A 24,168-nucleotide genomic window follows, 5' to 3' on the forward strand; every position below is an offset into this window, starting at 1 on the left:
ATAATGTTTTTAAGAATGTCTTGGTCTTGGATGCTCACCTCAAATGCTTACATTACAGGATCGAATCACCTCAGTGGATCCATTCAACTGATTAGGTTTTTTCTCATTTCAACCAGTGCACCACAACTGGTCAAAGGTCATGGTATGTGCTTTCCTGTCTGTGGGAAAGTGCATATAAAGTATCGCTTGCTGCTAATGGAAAAATGTAGCGGGTCTCCTCTGAGTCATAATTACCAAATGTTTGACATCCAATAGCAGATGATTAATTAATCAATGTGCTCTAGTGGTGTTGTTAAACAAAACAAACTTTAAACAACTTTTTACATCTGGTCCGCATTGCAGGAATCCACTACATTGGAGAAATGGATGAGCATTCGTGGGCGCGTGTCTTGGTGGATCAGCTGACCGAAGGACAAGTGGACTGGGCGCCAATGGACCAAGAATTTGATGTGGTATAAATATTATTAGTTTTATCACTGAACCTTTTGGAAAGGAACTGTAGTTTACCAACACATCAACACATGTTTTTAGGGTTAGTATGCTGTTAAAGTTATAATTGTGATGCATAGAGAGACCCAGTGTTCGAGATTAACGGTATCCCGATATCCCGGGGATACCAGAATTCAATTTTGGATACCAGACTTCAATAACCCAGTATCCCACCGGAATACCATATAATGTTGTTGGTTTTTTTAATTCTGCGTTTTTATTTTTTGCTGAAACAATGAAAGTCGTCATTTACTGGTGAAGTTAAGTGATAGTATTTTCGAGCTCGTACCCAGTCTAATGCTATGCCGTAACAATATCTCGCCCAACTCGTACCCATTGTAATGCTACACTGGAGCAATAGTGGTGTAGCAACAGACTGGGAACCGCTAAGTCACTATTGTTTTTGTTGGATGTTTCCTCCCTTCAAATTTTATTTGAGATATTGATTCCGCATCTGCAGAAAATTTATACAGGTAGGTTTATCATTAGTAATGTCAGAAACACTTATAGATTACTGCTAAATATTAATTTATGTCTGTATTACTCAAAAATAGATGCAGCAAATCTTTTTGCCGATTCCGTTTGATTGCGAATTTCACAAATTCCGTGATGTCGATTGCGGCTTAGCAATAGACTGTGAATGAGAACAGTGTCATCCAAGTTTGTTACAATGTTATTTATTAATTTCATTTAAGTGGGATACTAAAATCTCAGGTGGGATACTAGATTTTGAAATGTTAATATCCAACTGGGATATACAGCCCAAATTTTTAAATCTTGAACACTGGAGGCTGCGATATTTGACACCATATCTCAAGGACTATGTCATTTTTACTTCCCACTTTTAAAATCAAAAGTCTGGAGCTCACCCTGCCCATTACCAAATTAGCCAATTGCTGAATTGTATACGAAGTGGCTACATTATTTAATACTTGGCTAATAAAATGTTGTTTAAATTAGGCATGTTTTAATATTTTTCAAACAAATACCCTTACTATCTGAAAATTGACTAAAATAAAGTTCTTTCCTGTATGACTCGTGAAAATATAATTGTGAATGTAAAATAACTGTTTATGTTTTACTGTGCATATGAAAGAAAGAATTGTTTTATTTAACGACGCACTCAACACAATTTATTTAAGGTTATATGGCATCAGACATATGGTTAAGGACCACACAGATTTTGAGAGGAAACTCGCTGTCGCCACTACATGGGCTACTCTTTCCAATTAGCAGCAAGAGATCTTTTATTTGCGCTTCTCACAGGCAGGATAGCACAAACCATGGCCTTTGTTGAACCAGTTATGGATCACTGGTCGGTGCAAGTGGTTTACACCTACCCATTGAGCCTTGTGGAGCACTCACTCGGGGTTTGGAGTCGGTATCTGGATTAAAAATCCCATGCCTCGACTGGGATCCAAACCCAGTACCTACATGTACCAGCCTGTAGACCGATGGCCTAACCACGATGCCGCCGAGGCCGGTACTGTGCATATGAATATGTGTATTGAGGTAAATAAGTAAATATACACATGTATGTCCATCATGAAATACAAACAAACATAAAAGTGTAATATTTGATTAGTATGCTTTAATTTATGTACAGTAGTTTGAAATTGTTTTGATTCCTCTTTTAATTTACTGGATTTTTAGGTTGCCATTGGTGAACCGAGTAAAGCGAAGAGATTCGCTATGAAATCAGGACCAAACGAGGAGTACTGGGACCAGCTGAAAGTATTGTTTCCTCATAACAAACAAGATATCGATAAATTTCGAGATCTCGTCAAGGTTTGTGTAGATATTTTAACATTATTCAGAAATTGACTTTTAGACTGTAAACATGTACATATAATATATGTAATTTAATTCATGGTAACCATTATCCAAATGTTACCAAACCTCAGTGTCCATTCTCGTGGGTTGAAACTAGAGTGTGTGACTTTTAAGTCAGATGTCGTAATAAGCACTTCACCACCAAGCACATTTCACTTGATCTGTTTCAGAAAGTCCTACGTAATTACCTTGCACCATATGTGATAAAGTTCATGCCGCTGGGATTTGCCACGTTCATGGTGCGGTGTGGACTTTACAATCTGATGTTCAGAAACTACTTCAAGTACTCCCAGGTGACACTCGAGACTATTCTCAACAGCGTCACTGACAATGCGGAACTGAAGGGCGTCCTCTCCTATGTGTCCGGGGATTACGGTACGGCCCTATTTAGATGCCTGATGCTTTGGTAATTTCAGGTTAAAATGCCCAATACCTTGGTAATTTTATGTTATGGATGCATTAAGCTTTGCTAATTTCATATGTAGATGTTTAATGCCTTCAAATGCCTAATGCCTTCAAATTAGTATTTTCATTTTATAAATGCCTTGTTAATGTCATATTATGGATGCCTTGTCTTCTGCTAATTTCACATGTAGATGCCTAAAGCCTTGGTAATTTCATATTATAAATGCCTAATGCCTTGGTAATTTCATACATTAAATGCATGATGCTTTTAATTGTAATTTCATATTATAAATGGCTGATGCTTTTAATTGTAATTTCGTATTATAAATGCCTGGGTAATTTCATATTATAAATGTCTGATGATTTGGTAATTTCATATTATAAATGCCTGGGTAATTTCATATAATAAATGCCTGATGATTTGGTAATTTCATATTATAAATGCCTGGGTAATTTCATATTATAAATGCCTAATGCCTGGGTAATTTCATATTATAAATGCCTGATGCTTTCAATTGCAATTTCATATTATAAATGCCTGTGTAATTTCATATTATAAATGTCTGATGATTTGGTAATTTCATATTATAAATGCCTGGTGCCTGGTTAATTTCATATTATGGATACCATATATTTTGCTAATTTCACAATAAAGATGTCTAAAGGCTTGGTAATTTCATATTATAGATGCATAATGTATTGGCAATTTCATATTTATACTGGTGTTCATATGTGGTCACTAAAAATACAGTGTTTGAAGGTGCTCCAATTCTATGCCTTCTAGCTGATTTTCCTTCTCTCACTAAATGGATGGTTTTGTGCAATTTTCTAATTCTTAAACACTTATAGATCTGTTGGACATTTAACATATGCATTATTTGGTGACCAATATCTAACCCATATTAACCCTAGACAAACTGGAATTCCTGATCCTTAGCAAACTTCTAAGTTCTCAATATTTTTAATATATATCTGAGGATTTCACCTTTATAAGTTTATTATTTAACCATGTAGCTTCATTCCAGTTTAAGCAGCCGTCTTAAAGTACCTTACCTAATCTGTGTTGATGTCTTGCTTTAACCCTTGGTTTACTTGCTTTACTTTTTGCTTCAGTCTTCTTATCTTGTAACTGCTTTGATCAATATTGTCCAAACTGCACACATCTGCAGATAGACGACTTTCATGCAAATGGTGTCATGGAGTCAAGTTCATCAGGTCAAAGGTCAAGGTAATTTTGTAAATGCAGTTGTGAATATTTCCCCATTATAACGTAAAGCTGATTATTGCCAATGTACTGGGAGCAGTGTTAAAGAAACCCAGTCTCAGTGAAATGACGGTATAATGGGGCTGGTTAAAGCTACATCAACTGAAACCCTTCTAAGCCAGACACCCACAGACTAAAGTAAAAAGTGTGCTTTTAATGAGTATCCAGTTTAAAAGAGGTTATGTTCTGTACTGATATTTAACCTTCTGACTACTGCAGGCGAGATATCTCACCCGGCGTCACGCCAGTCGACATACTGTACACTGTATACAGTGCATTCCCCAATTCATATTTCCCACCGTTTTGAATACGACACTCACCGAAACATTTTTCCTTAACAAGAAACAGTTTATTTTACAGCATGGTAGCTTTTGTTTGTTATTTTTCAATAGAAAATACATTGGAATTTTGAGTTCAAGTATTTTCGCTTGACAACAATGGCGGCACATCACAGTCATTTTCAGGGATCGATGTGACAGCTAATTTGATAATAAATTTGATCGTTTTACCAACAACGTAAATCACCAAATATTGGGATATGAATCGTAGTTCGTTTTTAAAAACAATTCTCATCATAAATCCACCGTTATCGGAATAATGGACAAATACTGGACAGCTGGCCACAAATGCCCGTAAGTAAACACAACTTTTTCAATTTTTTGCCTAATTTTAATCACCATTAACTGATCTAAAATATCATAAAAATTACAAAACCCACAAAAATAATACTTATTGATTTATATATGAACTTTATTTTATGTATTTATATAACATGTAAGTAAATATATGTCAGTAAAAATTATAACCTTGTACCCACTCAACATGGTTTTTGTCAAAAATTAATCCAGTAGTCTATAGGTTAAGAAGGAACCATAAGAAGCGTCCATTTTGAAGAGAGTTCTGGTTTACAAAAGGTCCAGTTTTTATATATGCCTATTTGTCATTTTTGACCACGTGTCGGAATAACCACATTGTCGATACCAAATAACTATAATTTGATATGTTCTGATATGTCATTAAACAAACATTCCTGCTGACTTCTGGGAAGGGTGTAGCTCAGTGGTAGGGCGCTCGCCTAAAGTACAATGGATTTGTCAGCAAACTATCAAAGTACAGTTTTTTGTGGGGGGTTTTGTAATAGGTAGTATGTCTACAAAAAAACTGCGACCCACTAGTTGTTTTCTCATGATATGTTTAGTACATACATATACATATATCAGGCCACTTGTCAGCATAGTATGGTTAGTGATTTTAACACATACATGTATCAGGCCACTGGTCAGCATAGTATGGTTAGTGATTTTAACACATACATGTATCAGGCCACTGGTCAGCATAGTATGGTTAGTGATTTTAACACATACATGTATCAGGCCACTGGTCAGCATAGTATGGTTAGTGATTTTAACACATGGTTGTTACTGTTTTTTATGTACTTAATTAATTCATCATTGCTACTGTTTTGTATGTGACTGTTTCACTGCAGGTTTGATCCCATCTGAGGCCCCATTCTCGCTGCATGCGGGTCTCATCCACCACTACCTGCACGGAGCATACTACCCCGATGGCGGGTCGAGCGAGATCCCCTTCCACATGATCCCCATCATCGAGCGACCTGGCGGTTGTGTGCTCGTACATGCCCCTGTCGTCAAAATCATCACCAACGATGGCGGCAAGGCTATAGGTGAGATATCAGTATGTGGATGGTGAGATGTCAGTATTTGCATGGTGAAATGTCAGTATGTGGATGGTGAGATGTCAGTATGTGGATGGTGAGATATCAGTATGTGGATTGTAAGATATCAGTATGTGGATGGTGAGATATCAGTATGTGAATTGTGAGATATCACTATATAGATGGTGAGATATCAGTATGTGGATTGTGAGATGTCAATATGTGGATGGTGAGATATCAGTATGTGGATGGTGAGATGTCAATATGTGGATGGTGAGATGTCAGTATTTGGATAGTGATATATCAGTATGTGGATGGTGAGATATCAGTATGTGGATGGTGAGATATCAGTATGTGGATGGTGAGATGTGGATGGTGAGATATCAATATGTGAATGGTGAGATATCAGTATGTGGATGGTGAGATATCACTATATAGATGGTGAGATATCAGTATGTGGATGGTGAGATATCAGTATTTGGATGGTGAGATATCAGTATGTGGATGGTGAGATATCAGTATGTGGATGGTGAGATTCACTATATAGATGGTGAGATGTCAATATGTGGATGGTGAGACATCAGTATGTGGATGGTGAGATATCAGTATGTGGATGGTGAGATATCAGTATGTGGATTGTAAGATATCAGTATGTGGATGGTGAGATATCAGTATGTGAATTGTGAGATATCACTATATAGATGGTGAGATATCAGTATGTGGATTGTGAGATGTCAATATGTGGATGGTGAGATATCAGTATGTGGATGGTGAGATATCAGTATTTGGATGGTGAGATATCAGTATGTGGATGGTGAGATATCAGTATGTGGATGGTGAGATTCACTATATAGATGGTGAGATGTCAATATGTGGATGGTGAGATATCAGTATGTGGATGGTGAGATATCAGTATGTGGATGGTGAGATATCAGTATGTGGATTGTAAGATATCAGTATGTGGATGGTGAGATATCAGTATGTGAATTGTGAGATATCACTATATAGATGGTGAGATATCAGTATGTGGATTGTGAGATGTCAATATGTGGATGGTGAGATATCAGTATGTGGATGGTGAGATGTCAATATGTGGATGGTGAGATGTCAGTATTTGGATAGTGATATATCAGTATGTGGATGGTGAGATATCAGTATGTGGATGGTGAGATATCAGTATGTGGATGGTGAGATGTGTATGGTGAGATATCAGTATGTGGATGGTGAGATATCAGTATGTGATTGGTGAGGTCTCAGTAAGTGGATGGTGAGATATCAATATGTGAATGGTGAGATATCAGTATGTGGATGGTGAGATATCACTATATAGATGGTGAGATATCAGTATGTGGATGGTGAGATATCAGTATTTGGATGGTGAGATATCAGTATGTGGATGGTGAGATATCAGTATGTGGATGGTGAGATTCACTATATAGATGGTGAGATGTCAATATGTGGATGGTGAGATATCAGTATGTGGATGGTGAGATATCAGTATGTGGATGGTGAGATATCAGTATTTGGATGGTGAGATATCAGTATTTGGATGGTGAGATATCAGTATGTGGATGGTGAGATGTCAGTATGTGGATCGTGAGATATCAGTATGTGGATGGTGAGATATCAGTATGTGGATGGTGAGATATCAGTATTTGGATGGTGAGATATCAGTATGTGAATGGTGAGATATCAGTATGTGGATCGTGAGATATCAGTATTTGGATGGTGAGATATCAGTATGTGGATGGTGAGATATCAGTATTTGGATGGTGAGATGTCAGTATGTGAATGGTGAGATGTCAATATGTGGATGTGAGATATCAGTATGTGGATAGTGAGATATCAGCATTCAGACGGCGAGATATCGATATGTAAATGATGAGATGTTGATGATGATATATATTAATACATGGATGGTGAGATACAACTATGTGCATGGTGAGATGGTTTTAAGATGGCAAAGGTTTCTTTAGAGGCCATTCATTACTTTCTGCTCTACATAATGAGTTGGGTATGTGGTAGAGCATTTGTCTAATGTGCAGTGCTTTGTAGGATCAATGGACTCACCTGTATTCCAATCTCAGCTAATCTCCCACAACTAGTGCACAGAATACCAAGGTATGTAGACCTATTGTTCTCCTTTCATGTGAAAAGATTAATCCACAATGTTAATGGCTACAAACTCAGAGTGATCTTTATCACATTGCACAATACACTAGTATGAGTATTTTGTGATTTCAGGCGTGCGGGTCCACAAGTCATCAGGAGACGTGGATGTGTTCGCCAAGATGGTTATATCAGATGCAGGAATCATCAACACGTTCACAAAACTCTTGCCAAAGGAGATTTCGGAAAAATCACGTACGTCCTCGAAAAGATTCTCTGAATATGTTTGTCTCATTGTGTCTCAATCAAAATCCTTTCACAACTTATCTACCACAGTTTAATTTTCTTCTCCTGATTTCTTGTCTTATTTAACACTGGTAGATACTGGGTTCACATCTTTAGCCAGCTGCAACACGGAATGAATGGGGTGGCATATATAGGCACTAGGGAACTGAGTATTTTCAGGTCAAAAACCACTTTTTAATTTTAGGGTAGATCTATCCTTCTGATGCTTTGCATTCTTTGTTGAATTTTTATTGCTTGAGGTGGGTTAAATGTTTCCTACTGTATATGCAGTGGTTTCTCTCAGGAATTATATATTTTTCACAATAAAACAAAAAACACATGGGAGAGGGGCCTATTGTCAGCAAATATTTTTTAAAACAAAGAAAAATGCTGATAAAATATTGCTTTGAAAATCAAAATGTTTACACTTTTAGGAGTGGTAGGGGAGAGAGATACAAAAAAGGTTAGTTTGGTTTGTGTACTCATAAAAAATTTCATAACTGTGAAAAAGGCCTATAACTTACAGCGATGTATCCGATAATGGCGACCCTGGGGTCCGGAAACTCATTTTTCACTGTGTTTATGTTACAGCGATGTATCCGATAATGGAGACGCTGGGGTCCGGGAACTCATTTTTCACTGTGTTTATCTTACAGCGATGTATCCGATAATGGAGACCCTGGGGTCCGGAAACTCATTTTTCACTGTGTTTATCTTACAGCGATGTATCCGATAATGGAGACGCTGGGGTCCGGGAACTCATTTTTCACTGTGTTTATCTTACAGCGATGTATCCGATAATGGAGACCCTGGGGTCCGGAAACTCATTTTTCACTGTGTTTATCTTACAGCGATGTATCCGATAATGGAGACCCTGGGGTCCGGGAACTCATTTTTCACTGTGTTTATCTTACAGCGATGTATCCGATAATGGAGACCCTGGGGTCCGGAAACTCATTTTTCACTGTGTTTATCTTACAGCGATGTATCCGATAATGGAGACGCTGGGGTCCGGAAACTCATTTTTCACTGTGTTTATCTTACAGCGATGTATCCGATAATGGAGAAGCTGGGGTCCGGGCACTCATTTTTCACTGTGTTCATTGGACTGTCTGGCTCTAAAGAGGAACTTGATCTGCCAGCTGCAAACACCTGGGCCTTTTTGAGGTGAGCACTCATCAGTTATGAATCCAGTTAACAACTGTATGTGTCTAAACATGTTACGTTGTGGGGTGAGATCTACATGGACATTTGTAGCTCAGTCCAGACAGAGTATTGAAAATTTGTGACACACATTTATGGGTTATACAAAAATAAATTCAGGTAACCCATTGCACTTTTGCATAACTCATTCTGATCATGTAATTAATGTCCTAAATGCACTGTGTAAATAAAAAATAACTTACACAAAATTAGATTTGTGTGAGCGATGCATCAATGAAAAGGTAGTTCTCACAATTTTCAGAGGCTTGACAGTCATTGGAGTACATGCTAATTTTGTCATTAAACAAAACAAGCTCTGTTACTACATCATCACCATCATCATTATAATCATCATCACTGCCATCATCGGTGCCATCATTATCACCATCACAACCATCATCATCATCACCACAACCATCATCATCATCACCACAATCATCATCACACAACAACCATCATCACCACAACCATCATCATCATCACCACAACCATCATCATCACCACAACAACCATCATCATCATCACAATTATCATCATCACCACAATCATCATCATCACAACCATCATCATCATCACCACTATCATCATCATCATCACCATCAACACTGTCATCATCATCACCACTATCACCATCATCATGAACACTATCATCACCATCACCACCACTATCATCATCATCATCACCACTCATCATCACTATCATCACCACCACAACCATCATCATCATCACCACAACCATCATCATCACCATCACCACTATCGTCATCATCACCACTATCATCATCATCACCACCACTATCATCATCATCATCACTATCATCATCACCACTATCAATCATCATCACCACTATCATCATCATCACCACCACTATCATCATCATCACCACAACCATCATCATCATCATCACCACAACCATCATCATCACCACAACCATCATCATCATCATCACCACAACCATCATCATCACCACAACCATCATCATCATCACCACAATCACCACTATCATCATCACTATAATCATCGTCATCATCATTAGTACCATCATCTTACTGTCATCACCAATATTATCAACATGTTAGTCAGTTAGTCTACCTATATTGAACACACCATAATTGTATTGTTAAAACTGAATCTAATTTTAATTAACTCTGCAGGCTGGTAGGTACTGGGTTCGATCCCAGTCGAGACATAGGATTTTTAATCCAGATACCGACTCCAAACTCTGAGTGAGTGCTCTGCAAGGCTCAATGGGTAGGTGTAAACCACTTGCACCAACCAGTGATCCATAACTGGTTCAGCAAAGGCCATGGTTTGTGCTGTCCTGCCTGTGTGAAGCGCAAATAAAAGATTCCTTGCTGCTAATCGGAAAGAGTAGCCCATGTAGTGGTGACAGCGGGTTTCCTCTCAAAATCTGTGTGGTCCTTAACCATATGTCTGACGCTATATAATTGTAAACAAAATGTGTTGAGTGCGTCGTTAAATAAATCATTTCTTTCTTTCTTTTAATTAACTCTGCATTTAACATGAAGTTTGATTGGTAAGGAAGTGATATTTAGACAAATAGATTATTTTGACAAAAGCTAGATTTGCATTCTAATTCAGTAAATGATAATTTTTCAGAAAGAATGTAAGGTTAATAAAACCCCAGCCACTAACATCTGCCTTGTAAAATAAATATAGCACAAACAAATTAAGAAAATACTATAATAGTATGTGTGATTAAACTGTTGCTTCTTATTTTTTAGTGTTCTATTGTTTTAGTAATGACAAGTTCCCCATTGTTGTTCACATTACACTAGTGATGTCGCACAAACTCTTTTCCTCTTTTAAAGAAGATATTTAAAATAAAGAATGTCCAATTAAACAGTGAGTTATAGTGTGGACTATGGAAATCCTTTAAATTTGTGGCACATTGATGTCGGATTTAATCCTGCAAATGGAGTTAATAGCCAATCAAATTGTTTGTTGTTTGCAGATTCAATAAGATTTTGTCGTTTCTTGCAGCAATGATATAAATGATATCCTTAAAGATTTCATGTCCCTGTCTGTGGACGATCTGGAAACAGCTGAGATTCCGATGATATTTGTGTCGTTTCCATCGGCAAAGGATCCATCTTGGGATAAAAGATATCCAGGTAACCTTCATTAATTAAAATATTCAGGTAAACCACCTTAATTGAAATACCTAGTTAAACTACCTTAATTAAATAATGTAGGTAAATTATCTTAATTATAGTATCCACGTACATTACCTTAATTATAGCCAGGTAAACTACCTTAATTAAAACATCCAAGTAAACTACCTTAATTAAAACATCCAAGTAAACTACCTTAATAAAAATATTCAGGTAAACTACCTTAATAAAAATATTCAGGTAAACTACTTTAATTAAAACATCCAAGTAAACTACCTTAATAAAAATATTCAGGTAAACTACCTTAATTAAAACATCCAAGTAAACTACCTTAATAAAAATATTCAGGTAAACTACTTTAATAAAAATATTCAGGTAAACTACCTTAATTAAAACATCCAAGTAAACTACCTTAATAAAAATATGCAGGTAAACTACCTTAATTAAAACATCCAAGTAAACTACCTTAATTAAAACATCCAAGTAAACTACCTTAATAAAAACATGCAGGTAAACTACCTTAATTAAAACATCCAAGTAAACTACCTTAATTAAAACATCCAAGTAAACTACCTTAATAAAAATATTCAGGTAAACTACTTTAATTAAAACATCCAAGTAAACTACCTTAATAAAAATATTCAGGTAAACTTCCTTAATTAAAACATCCAAGTAAACTACCTTAATAAAAATATTCAGGTAAACTACCTTAATTAAAACATCCAAGTAAACTACCTTAATTAAAACATCCAAGTAAACTACCTTAATAAAAATATTCAGGTAAACTACCTTAATAAAAATATTCAGGTAAACTACTTTAATTAAAACATCCAAGTAAACTACCTTAATAAAAATATTCAGGTAAACTTCCTTAATTAAAACATCCAAGTAAACTACCTTAATAAAAATATTCAGGTAAACTTCCTTAATTAAAACATCCAAGTAAACTACATTAATAAAAATATTCAGGTAAACTTCCTTAATTAAAACATCCAAGTAAACTACATTAATAAAAATATTCAGATAAACTACCTTAATTAAAACATCCAAGTAAACTACCTCAATAAAAATATTCAGGTAAACTACCTAAACTACCTCAATAAAAAATATTCAGGTAAACTTCCTTAATCCAGGTAAACTACCTTAATAAAAAATATTCAGGTAAACTTCCTTAATTAAAACATCCAAGTAAACTACCTTAATAAAAATATTCAGGTAAACTTCCTTAATTAAAACATCCAAGTAAACTACCTTAATAAAAATATTCAGGTAAACTACCTTAATTAAAACATCCAAGTAAACTACCTTAATAAAAATATTCTGGTAAACTACTTTAATTAAAATATCCAGGTAAACTACCTTAATTAAATATTCAAGTAAACAACATGTACATGTACCTGAATTAAAATATTCAGATAAACTACCTTAATTAAAACCCAGGTGTACTACCTTAATTAAAACATCCAGCTATATCATCTTAGTTACATGTAATTGACATATTTAGGTACATTACTTTAATTTAAATACCCAGATACATTACTTTAATTAAAATATTCATATTCATTACCTGATGATAAGTCGTCGAGAGGATATATCATTTTGTCTGTGTGTATGTTTGATATGATGTTACCACATTAGCTACATTTCTCATCCACTTGTCATGAAACTTCACATATATAGGAAGAGGATCATGATATCTTGAACAAGATCACATTTAGCCTCTCTGCATCAAAGGTCAAGATCACTGTTACTAAAAACAGAAATTACAGCATCATTGCTCTACTGACTTCATTTGTGATCCAATTTTCATGAAACTTCACATATAGGTATAGGATCATGTTCTCATTTTTTGGAGTGAAATAAATGCACATATAATGTACCGTACATGTATCTTCGGAATGGTATACATGTATGTCATTAGTACTAATGAGAATCTGTTCTATAAACAAGCTTCATTGGAATTTAGGCAATTTAACATGGATTTAAGTGAAAGATGGTATCTGTGTATTTAGATCTATAACTATAAGGCCAAGTCAATCACCTGTTGGATTATAACAACTACACCAGCGACACCTGTTCAGGGAATATTTTTCTTTCGAAATCTTGATTAGCGATATTTCTAGTCAGTAGAAAACTGATTAGCAACTAATGTTTAATGTTCTAAAATTGGTTAACGATCTCTGAAACTTGTGTAGCGAATCGTGACTTGATACTCAACAAAATATTCCCTGCTTTTGTTTTCACTGATTGCATTATGCTCAATGTGTGCTGAAGTATAAACATTCCTTTCTTTTAGGCAAGAGTTCGGTTTTGCTGATCACCCACGCCAGCTGGGACTGGTTCTCACAGTGGAAGGACACGCAGGTTCGACACCGCGGGGATCGCTATGAACAGATCAAGATGGCCGTCGGAAAACAGATGTGGAAACAGTGCTACGAGCTCTTCCCACAGCTAGAAGGCAAGGTGAGGACGAACAAGGGAGGGAGGAAAGTTACCGTTTGTTTTGTTTAACAACACCACTAGAGTTATTGGATGTTAAACTTTTTGTTTTAAATAATTAAAAAAAAAACCATTTAATAATTTTGAAATGTAGTCTTAGAGAGGAAATCTGCTGCATTTCTCCATTAGTAGCAAGGGATCTTTTATATGCATCATCCCACAGACAGGATAGCACATACCATGACCTTTGATATACCAGTTGGGTTGCACTGGCTGGAACCAGCAATAACCCAATATGGGCCCAATGATAGGGATTGACCCTAGATCAACCATGCATCAGGCAACATCTACATACCCCCCCCCCCCCCCCCCCCCCAGAAAGCTATATTACCCCTCCCCTTTGTCCAGTGAAGGTTCAGGCACTTCCTTTCTGATGTACTCTTATTGCATATCTTGAAGTGTAACTGTCTAGAATAATAATTTTCCAGCTAGAGTATTTAGAGGTCTTTGTGGTCTCTAAACACTGTGTTGTTGTTTTTCAGATGGAGTATTTAGAAGTGGGCACTCCCGTCAGTAACAGTTTCTATTTAGGAAACCCAAAGGGCGAGGCGTACGGACTGAATCTCACCAAACCAAGGTTCACACTCGATTCCTGTCTGAATCTACGACCAGAAACTGGAATACCTGGACTTTTCCTCACAGGTAATACAAATAGCCAAGAAGACTCCAAAAAAAAAAGATATATGTGTATATATGAGCAGCTAAATGTTCAAGAGAAATAAAAAGAAAGTTATATGATCGTTAGAAGGCACAGAATCATTTGTTAATCAAAACACTGACATGTTTACATGTAAAGATTTGCTGAAATTTGTATATATTTGATCTGTTAACATATAGTATTTATTAACATATTTACATCTTTCCTTTGTACATATGAATAAATAATGAAATTCATCTCCAATATTAGTACATGTATGTGCAATTTTTATGTTCATATAAAACATTTGTCCACCTTAAAAAAGTGATTAGAAATCATAAATACAAAATGCAGTATACCTCGTTTTATCCAGGATTCTAAAGTACATGTAAGATTCAAATTCCAACGTTTCCTTTCATTATCCTACATTCATTACAAAGATTGCTGAACAGCCTCCAGCACCAATTAAATAATTGACTAAAGTGTTCAGTTACAATCACCCCATATTAATAACTGGGGTTCCCTTTATATTCCTGTTCCCTTTACTGTCGACACCCTCCACCTCTCCTAACAATTTTAGACTAGTAAATCCCTGGAAATAATCCTATGCTTGATGTTATTTCCAGGCCAGGATCCGTGCACAACTGGAATGCTTGGTGCGTTTATGGGGGGAGTGATCTGTGTTTCCAAGGTACTGGACTCCAACATCTACTCCGAATTGATGAAACTACACAAGACCCTGGAGAAAAAGAAGAAAAACAAGAAAGAATGAATACAGAAACTTTGTTTAACTCCTATTAAATCTCTTAACATTAGACATTAACTATAAACAGTGGTTGTTACACTGTGTAAAGACTAACAAAAATGGTCCGGGTTTTGGGTGGGTTTTTAAAAATGTTTTACGCTATATTATTCTTATACAATATTAATCACCTTTGGAATTGTTTTATTTATTCTTCAGTTATGCAGTGGCAGAAAGGAAAGAAGAAACAACCATATTCAGACACAATTAGAAATAAATTTTTATGTTTTTAGAGTCAGCAAATCTGTAAAGCACATACAAAACCAACATGAATTTGTGTGCAAAGAGGTTAATTGTGTAAGAAAAGATGGTGTGAATATTTCCATAATGGATAATATGCATGGAGAACCAACGTGCAAACTCAGGTAGTTACACATGTTTTTATAAAAAAAAATCATCATAATCATTTATTACATACCTATTCAATCTTACTATACTGATAAAGACATTTTCAAACCGTGTCATACATTTATCTTGTATCGCACATATGTGCTATCTGGACTGAAACTTGTAAATGGGGAATTCCCTATTTATTTTTACTGGAGTTATAATAGAGCCTTTTTATTACCGACGTCATGTCTGATTTACAAATTACATCACATCATATTTGAAACATTACACGAGATTGCCGCAGTGTATGATTCTTAACATTAAGTAAATCCATGAAGGAGTGTAGTTATGAGGTTAAATTAAAAAATAAAAGAAGGTATGTAATAAATACAGAAATTCACATATGTTGTTTTTGCCTCCTATTTATTGCACTCGTTTATTGTAAGTAAGAACATACCACTCATCCGCTTTGTGATCTTGTGGTATATATTCTTAAGCAAAATAAACTTGTGTAATAAATAGGAAGTGAAAACAACGTTCTGTATATTTATTACAAAGCCAGTTGATTGTAAATATTTTGTTATGGGAGACAACTATGACATTCCCAGTGCATCTATTTGTTGCAGTTATTTCCCATCCCCTATAAATCATAATTGTGTTGGAAATAATATGTGTATTATCCAATCTAGTATTATGTGTGAACTCAACAAGACATCTAGCTAAAACAAATTGAGGCTATCTTAGCACTACGATATGATAAAACCACCATAAGCTATGACTTCACAACAATGCATACTATAGCCTATGATGCTAAGATAGCTTCGAAAATCTGTGCCCTGGTTACTATATAAACACTATGCAAGTCCCAGTGAATAAGGTTTTTTATATTAATGTAACAAAAAAAGCAACCTTCACTGAGGGGATTTGAACCACAGACTCTCACTATGAGAGTCCAGTGCTCTACCAACTGAGCAAATAGGGACATTCCCACAAGCTACTGCCAGTAGGAGCACTTTATACCAACACAAGGTCATACACAATAAATATAATATATCTTACCACAATTTCACTTCATATTCAAATTTTGTAAAGGCATGGTACAATTTTTTAAAGTATCTATATCAATTTAGCAATGAAACCTTTCCAGTTTTCTAATAACGGATGTATCATACACACAATTTATTTAATTGCAGGGATTTGCAAAGTGACGTCATACAAGTAATGTTGTCATTGAAATATTAAAAAAAAACCCAGTTATAGTATGTACAATGTATATAGTATGGAATGCAGTTCTTATAGGTTATCTACACGTTTAAATAATTGTCAATTCCTTATTGAGCAAAAAATGGTGTTAGCATATAGGTTCTTGTTGGTTGTAAGCATAGAAACTATATCAAATTTAAGTTTAAAAAGGTTAAAGAACAAAATTGTGCTATTTAACATACAAAAATTACCGTTTGATTTGTTTTATCCATTATCCCAAGCAAAATGATGGTGCTGAAATTTCTTTGATCTTCCATTAAGTCAAGATGAGATCTAGCTCAATAAGTGTTAAAAACTAGGGGCCATTCTACAATTTTATGTAACATGTATGGGTGGGGGAGGGTTATTATGGGGGAAGGAAAGGCTTTTTTGTCAAGAGTTAGTAATGTTTCAAAACTATGCGTCATTTCACTTTTATAAACTATAGAGGGCTACAGGCAGCTATGGCCAATTATTTCTTCAGATCGAAAATACAACCTGTAAATGGTCAAATGACATGACCCTAACAGTGAAAGAATGGGGTTGGATAACAAGAGTGTTACATAATTTTAGGAGGCATTGATCTTAGCATTACAATATATTACATTGAGGAAGGGAGACCAGTACAAAAATGGCCAGATATTTTGTCATGTAATTGTTGAATGTCCCCATTATTGAGCTGTGATGGTCCTGTGAATGGAAATGGGTTTGAACCTGTTCCATCCAGTGCCTGATGACTAGCATACCAAAGACTACAACATGTACAGTCCTGCCTATGGGGAAGTATATATAAAAGATCCCTTGCTGCTTTCTGCTAGGAGTATCCTTTGTGGTTGCAATGGGTTTACTGTCTTTGTTGACTGAGTGTCGAAAGATAGCCATATTAGACACAAAATAGTGATAGTTTAAAATGCTACAGTGTCATTAAACCAATATTCCTTTCCGTCACATTATTTCAAAATGTTTTAGAAACAAAAACAGCTGTATACATTATAACCTGAACTCAGATGATAACTACCGTAACTCCTTCAATAGAAGCATATAGTCTTCTACTTTTCTCGAGATGATCTGATCATCTGAGACCCCACCTCTGAAGGCCTCTATAGAAGGAAAGCTGCTATTTTTTTCATGCACAATTTTCTGCCATATAACCTTTTTGTAAGATATCTTCTAATGTTGGCTTTCAAACTTTTTTGTACTTGTGGAAATTTTTTACTTCACTGAGAAATGAAAAATCCCTCTTTCCTGTAGTTCTCGTGATGTGGCTGTATAAGCTTTTGGCATTAGTATAACGTGGTAATCAACCTGGTAGCAAAGCTAGAATAGTATGAACTAGCTACTTCTATGGAAGCCAGGCCTCTACTTTTTTCGAGACACTCTGAGACCCGGCCTCTAATCGAGGCAAGCCTCTTATTTGAACATTTACGGTATATTCCACATCTGTTATATATATACTTTATTAAACATTATGTAATCTAAGATGTTATTTTTTAACAACACTTACTGACCATTTCTGTGTTGGTCAAGCATAGTTGTGGAGATATTTTATCACTCTCCAAGCTAAAAGCAAGGATGTCAGGTATTTTTCTCCACTGCATGGCAGGCTATCTGCCAGAAAATAAGTTTTGGGTGCATAATAAAACAAAATGGACCATAAATGCTCCTACTAGGTGGTTAAATGTTTTGAAATTAGACACTGCTTTTCATGTGTTTTAACATATTTTAGACAATTCTCTTAATATCATTTATCAAAACATTAAAATAAATATATTCAATAATATCCAAAATGTTAGGGCACATAATTTTACCGTCCATACTCTCTGTCATAAACACTGACAGGACCTTATATTTACCATTGAATACTTGCCATTGAATACTGACCATTGAATACTTACCATTGAATACTTACCACTGAATTTCAACCTGGAGGGCCGGGACGTAACCCAGTGATAAAGCACTCACCTGATGTGCAGTCAGTCTGGATTCGATCCTCATCAGTGGGCTCATTGGGCTATTTCTTGTTCCAGCCAGTGCCCCACGACTGGTATATCAAATGCAGTGGTATGTGCTATCCTGTCTGTGGGATGTTGTATATAAAAGATCCCTTGTCACTAATGTAGCAGGTTTCCTCTCTAAAACCAAAGGTCAAAATTAACACGTTTGACATCCAATTACAGATGATTAATAAATCAATGTGCTCTAGTGGTGTCGTTAAACAAAACCAACTTCAACTTGCAAACTGGAGTTACTTTTATTAGGAAGTTAAAGAGTTATCCCTGACTAACTATAAACCTTTGTGGTGTATATATGCACGTTAAACCTTATACCTGACCTGACCTGACTAACTATTAATCCTTGTCCTGAACAGACAGCCAAGATGGATGAAGTCTGTGCCCAGGATAGAATGAATTAACCACAACTGAATTTAAAGCATGAACCTTAATGAAATATGACATCTGTTAAGTATATTGTTATCAGGGGTGGGAATTCTCCTCAGTTCACCTGTTTTCCTCTTATGGAACATTGCACTTCCTCACATTTTAATCGTCCTTTTCTCCAAAATGTGTCGGATGGCACAGATTTTAACCTAGAATTTCAAGAATTTCTGGGACCCCTAGATTTCCTCTTTTTTACAGTTCACCAATTCCCACCCCCGAGTTATGAATATAAGTGCCATGATTTTCTGTATTTATTTGTTTTGCTGTGTTTTTCTATGTTTTATTTTTTGTTCCTTGCTTAGGTGTCCTTTAGAACTTTTATCAAAAGTGCTCAATTCATTTATACCTATTTTCATGAATATGTTTTATTTTTGCTGTGTGTAATGGAATGTGTGATGAAAATTTCGACCCTGGAACTTGGCAAGCCTCATCCTATGTTGAAGTTTCCATCGTATTATTGGGTGTACTTTTTCTATCCCACATGGCTACATATTATAGTCTTATAGTCTTGCATAGCTATAAATGGGAGTATAGTACTTCACAGGCCATGGTACATGTATGTACTGTGCTGTTTATGGAAAAGTACATTATGAAAGATCCCTTGCTACTTTTTTTGGCAAAAGTGGGGCTGTGTTTAGCTCAGTCGGTTCAGTTCTCGCTTAAGGTGCTTACATTGCAGGATTGAACCACTTCAGTTGATCCATTCAAGTGATTTTTCAAAGGTGGTGCATATAAAAGAACCCTTGCTGCATTAGGGAAATGTAGCAGGTTTCCTTTGATGACTACGACTCGGAAGTACCAAATGTTTGACATCTAGGGTGTATACTACCAAATCAAATCCCATAGACGACAATGGTAACATATGTGGCTAAAACTCCTACCTGCAGCGCATCAATCAACATAAACGCCATGGATATAAATACTACCACCCCTCACACTTAAAGTGAATCAGAAAAAATTGGGGGTCAAGCTGCTTGTTTCTGAGATAACGGGTAGCGTCTATGACTACCCTAGTTCCACACAAAATTCGAGTACTTTTTTTTACAGGTACCCCATACATGTTTCAAGCACAAGGCTACTTGACACATTGGTACTAGATGAAATAAAATTGCATATTCTTTTTACCCAGATGAAACTATTATTTTTTTACAACCAACACACTCACATTTATAACAGGACTTGTGGTGTTCACTTCTCTATCAAAAGTTCGGTGCACCTCGAACTTTGACCCAGCCGGAAGTTATTTGGCTTAGTACTACCTCTAATATCTGATTATTAATTAATCAATGTGCTCTAGTGGTGTCATTAAAGAAAACAAACATTTTTTGACAAATGTAGCCATAGTTTAAAATGTGAAGGAAAAGGAAAATGTTTCATTGTAATGACACACTCAACACGTGTTTTATTTATGGTTATATGGTGTTGAATATATAGATAAGAACCACACAGATATTGAGGGAGGAAACCCGCTGTCGCCACTTCATGGGCTGCTCTTTTCTCTTAGCAGCAAGGGATCTTTTATATGCATAACCCCATAGAAAGTATAGGACATACCATGGCCTTTGGTGTACCAGTCGTGGTGCACTGGCTGGAGCAAGAAATAGCCCAATGGGCCCACTGACGGAGATCGATTCCAAACCAACTGCGCATCAAGCGAGTGCTTTACCACTGGGCTATGTCTCGCCCCTTTAAAATCTCATAAGATGTTGTTATACATTCCCCACTCTTTGAGATTTAACTGTTTTAAAATCTCATAAGATGTTGTTATACATTCCCCACTCTTTGAGATTTAACTGTTTTAAAATCTCATAAGATGTTGTTATACATTCCCCACTCTTTGAGATTTAACTGTTTTAAAATCTCATAAGATGTTGTTATACATTCCCCACTCTTTGAGATTTAACTGTTTTAAAATCTCATAAGATGTTGTTATACATTCCCCACTCTTTGAGATTTAACTGTTTTATTTTGTGATACATTCACTGTGATGGTCTACTTTTATTATGTACAGTACATTACGTAAAATGACAGTTGGTAGACGAACGGCAATTATACATATGATGAGGGGACTGATATGTGTTTTTGCTTGCAGTTTTGTTCACACTTTAAATGCTGACCCTAGTTCTCAGGCATAGTAAATATTTGGCAGTATTATAGCTTCTTTTGTTTTGCCATTATATTACATTAGCCATTAATACTTTCACCATCCTGGTGGGATTTTTGTTACTGTTTTATTATCCATTACTTACATGTATGACATCGCACATGGTTTTTTAAAAATTATTTTGTTTCCCTTTACTTTCCCTATAACATCCTGGTGTTTTTCTTTAATGTTACACATGTATTGCCCATTACTTATAACATCCTGGTGTTTTTCTTTAATGTTACACATGTATTGCCCATTACTTATAACATCCTGGTGGGTATTTTTACTGTATTGCCCATTACTTATGACATCCCAGTGGGTTTTTTAAAACTATTTTATTACCCATTACATATGACATCTGTTTTATTACCCACTGCTTATCCTAGTGAGATTTTTACTGTTATATTACCTATTTTTTTATTACATGTATCCTGGTGGGTTTTTTTTTACTGTTATACAAATTACCCATTACATTTTGGTGTTTTTTCCAGCATATTACCCATTACTTTTGACATCCTGGTGTTTGTGGTAGTTCAAAATGTATTTTGTGCATAAAAAGAAAAATGCGTACCCCAGGAGCTTGCGATATAGGGTCAAAGACTTTAAACCATATCAAGATTTTTAATTTTACACCTGTAAATGGCTAACTAGGACTTCAGGGAGTCTGTACAATATTTTAAATATTTTTAGAAATTATTTTATACAGAGATAATCACAGTATATTTTATTAAAATGATATAAAATCACTTTTTTATTAAATTAATATTTTTACCAAGAAGGATGACACAACATTGTAGATCTATGATTTGTTAATAGGGCCTCCACGAGTCCAAAATATTGGACTCGAGTACTCAAGTGTCAAACTCGACCCGACACTTACACTAGATGATAATGAGACAAAGGAATAAAGCAAATTAGCATTATGCATCTTCATTCCAGTGCTGAACATGGATACCAAATCATGCCAGGTTGTCTTGCATTCCACAGTCAACTTTTGTGTCCCCTCCATGTCTCATAGCCCTATAATGTAACAGGCGACAAACATATGGCAAACTGAAATACAAAAAAACCTGGAGTCCTGTTAACTTGCTTGACTTGGCTCATACCCGAGTACTCGCGGAGACCCTATTTGTTAACATTATCGTCCACCACACATTTGAGACTTGTTGTTCAAATAGAAATTAGTTTGCTTAGTTGATTTAATTTCCTCTCAAATTAGTCTACATGTGTATCTTGTATAACAATGGTTATCCAAATAGTTACAGATAATTATGCAATACGGGCAAACAAATTCCTGGACCTATTACAGTCTTGAGTAACTATCTTACAACATTAAACAAACAAACAAACAAAATCCAACAAAACATCCCCAACATTGTGTTGTAAAAACGATTTTGTGCAGACTATATACCAAATAATGAAAATAGGCAGGTATGAATCTTCTTTAATTTTTTTTATAGATACATGTATTGTATAAATCAAGTCACGTTGTGGCTTCTGCCCAAGAGCCCAGTTAGCCAAAGAAAAGTTTCGAGTAACAGAATATCAGGGTTTCTAGCTGCCAGAAAGAAATCTTTGGGTATATATATATGGCACTTAAGAATTGAATTTTTTGAATACCATTGGAAGTTATGATCTCTCAGACATATTTTTAATCCATCTGTGATACAAATTCCTTGGTCCCCATTGCCATTATTTACATTCACCAGCTGATATAAAAAATAAAATTCTTCCACATATTATGATGAAAATATTTGAGAAAATCCTGTCTGAGCATTATAAATAAAATTAAATGTTCTATTAAAATATATCCTTGCGATTATTTTTGTCAAAAGGTCAACTAAAAAAAAGTTAAATCTTCAAATATTTTTGGGTATGGCATTTTACCCATTTTCCCTTCTGGCAGAAACCCTGAACCCAAACAAAAATGCATGCTTGCGGCTAGGTTGTTGCAAGGTAGTTACAAGGTAGTACAAGCAATGCAAGCTATTTGCAAGCTAACATTTAGCTCGCGTAAGGTAGTCAGTATTTCTGCAAGCTTGCCGCATGCATATTTTCATTTGTGAAAGCATGCGCAAGCTTGCTGCATGCATATCTTCAACTGTGCAAGCTTCCCGCAAGCATGTTTTCATTTTTGCTAGCTTGCTGCAAGCATATCTTCAACTGTGCAAGCTTCCCGCAAGCATGTTTTAATTTTGCAAGCTTGCTGCATGCATATCTTCAACTGTGCAAGCTTCCCGCAAGCATGTTTTTATTTTCGTAAGCTTGCTGCATGTATATCTTCAACTGTGAAAGCATGTCTACACTTGTGGAGAAAAAAGTCCAAATCATTTTCATGGTTTTTTTTTTTTAATTCATAACTTCTCATATGATTTATCAAATTCAGTGGGAACAGTGGCTAAACAACCAAACATACATGTTACAGATTTAGATAGTATTTACAATAATAATTAAAACAAAGTTAATATTAATACATACAAATGATAATACAATATGGTTAAAACAGAATCATCTTGTAATAATTGGATTTTCAATTGGCCCCAAAAATAATAACATATGCATGGCCATGAGACGATGACATGGGCCTTGTTTGGTTGAAATAACCTGGTGGAATTTGAGAAGATGTTGAAAATGTCTGAGCCAATCAGAGGCCAGGGTGGCCATCTTGGATTTTG

At 35.6% G+C, this 24,168-nt stretch overlaps 1 protein-coding gene and 1 long non-coding RNA gene across 3 annotated transcripts in view; one reads left to right on the plus strand and one right to left on the minus strand.

Annotated features, from left to right (window-relative positions):
- LOC121369279 (all-trans-retinol 13,14-reductase-like) overlaps positions 1-15,469 on the plus strand; it is a 19,526-nt gene extending 4,057 nt beyond the window's left edge. For both annotated transcript variants that reach the window (XM_041494244.1, XM_041494245.1), the window contains 10 exons: positions 343-452; positions 2,143-2,277; positions 2,493-2,697; positions 5,478-5,675; positions 7,911-8,030; positions 9,107-9,227; positions 11,269-11,399; positions 13,696-13,862; positions 14,381-14,540; positions 15,162-15,469. In XM_041494244.1, the coding sequence (XP_041350178.1) occupies positions 343-452; positions 2,143-2,277; positions 2,493-2,697; positions 5,478-5,675; positions 7,911-8,030; positions 9,107-9,227; positions 11,269-11,399; positions 13,696-13,862; positions 14,381-14,540; positions 15,162-15,307 (1,493 nt within the window). In that variant the 3' untranslated portion in view covers positions 15,308-15,469. The remainder of the gene's footprint in view (positions 1-342; positions 453-2,142; positions 2,278-2,492; positions 2,698-5,477; positions 5,676-7,910; positions 8,031-9,106; positions 9,228-11,268; positions 11,400-13,695; positions 13,863-14,380; positions 14,541-15,161) is intronic.
- LOC121369282 overlaps positions 14,555-24,168 on the minus strand; it is a 15,411-nt gene continuing 5,797 nt past the window's right edge. Inside the window, exon 3 of the long non-coding RNA XR_005957588.1 lies at positions 14,555-15,274. This is a non-coding gene — a long non-coding RNA (uncharacterized LOC121369282). The remainder of the gene's footprint in view (positions 15,275-24,168) is intronic.

This window comes from Gigantopelta aegis, chromosome 3 (assembly GCF_016097555.1).
Source record: "Gigantopelta aegis isolate Gae_Host chromosome 3, Gae_host_genome, whole genome shotgun sequence".
Taxonomy (NCBI): Eukaryota; Metazoa; Mollusca; class Gastropoda; order Neomphalida; family Peltospiridae; genus Gigantopelta; species Gigantopelta aegis.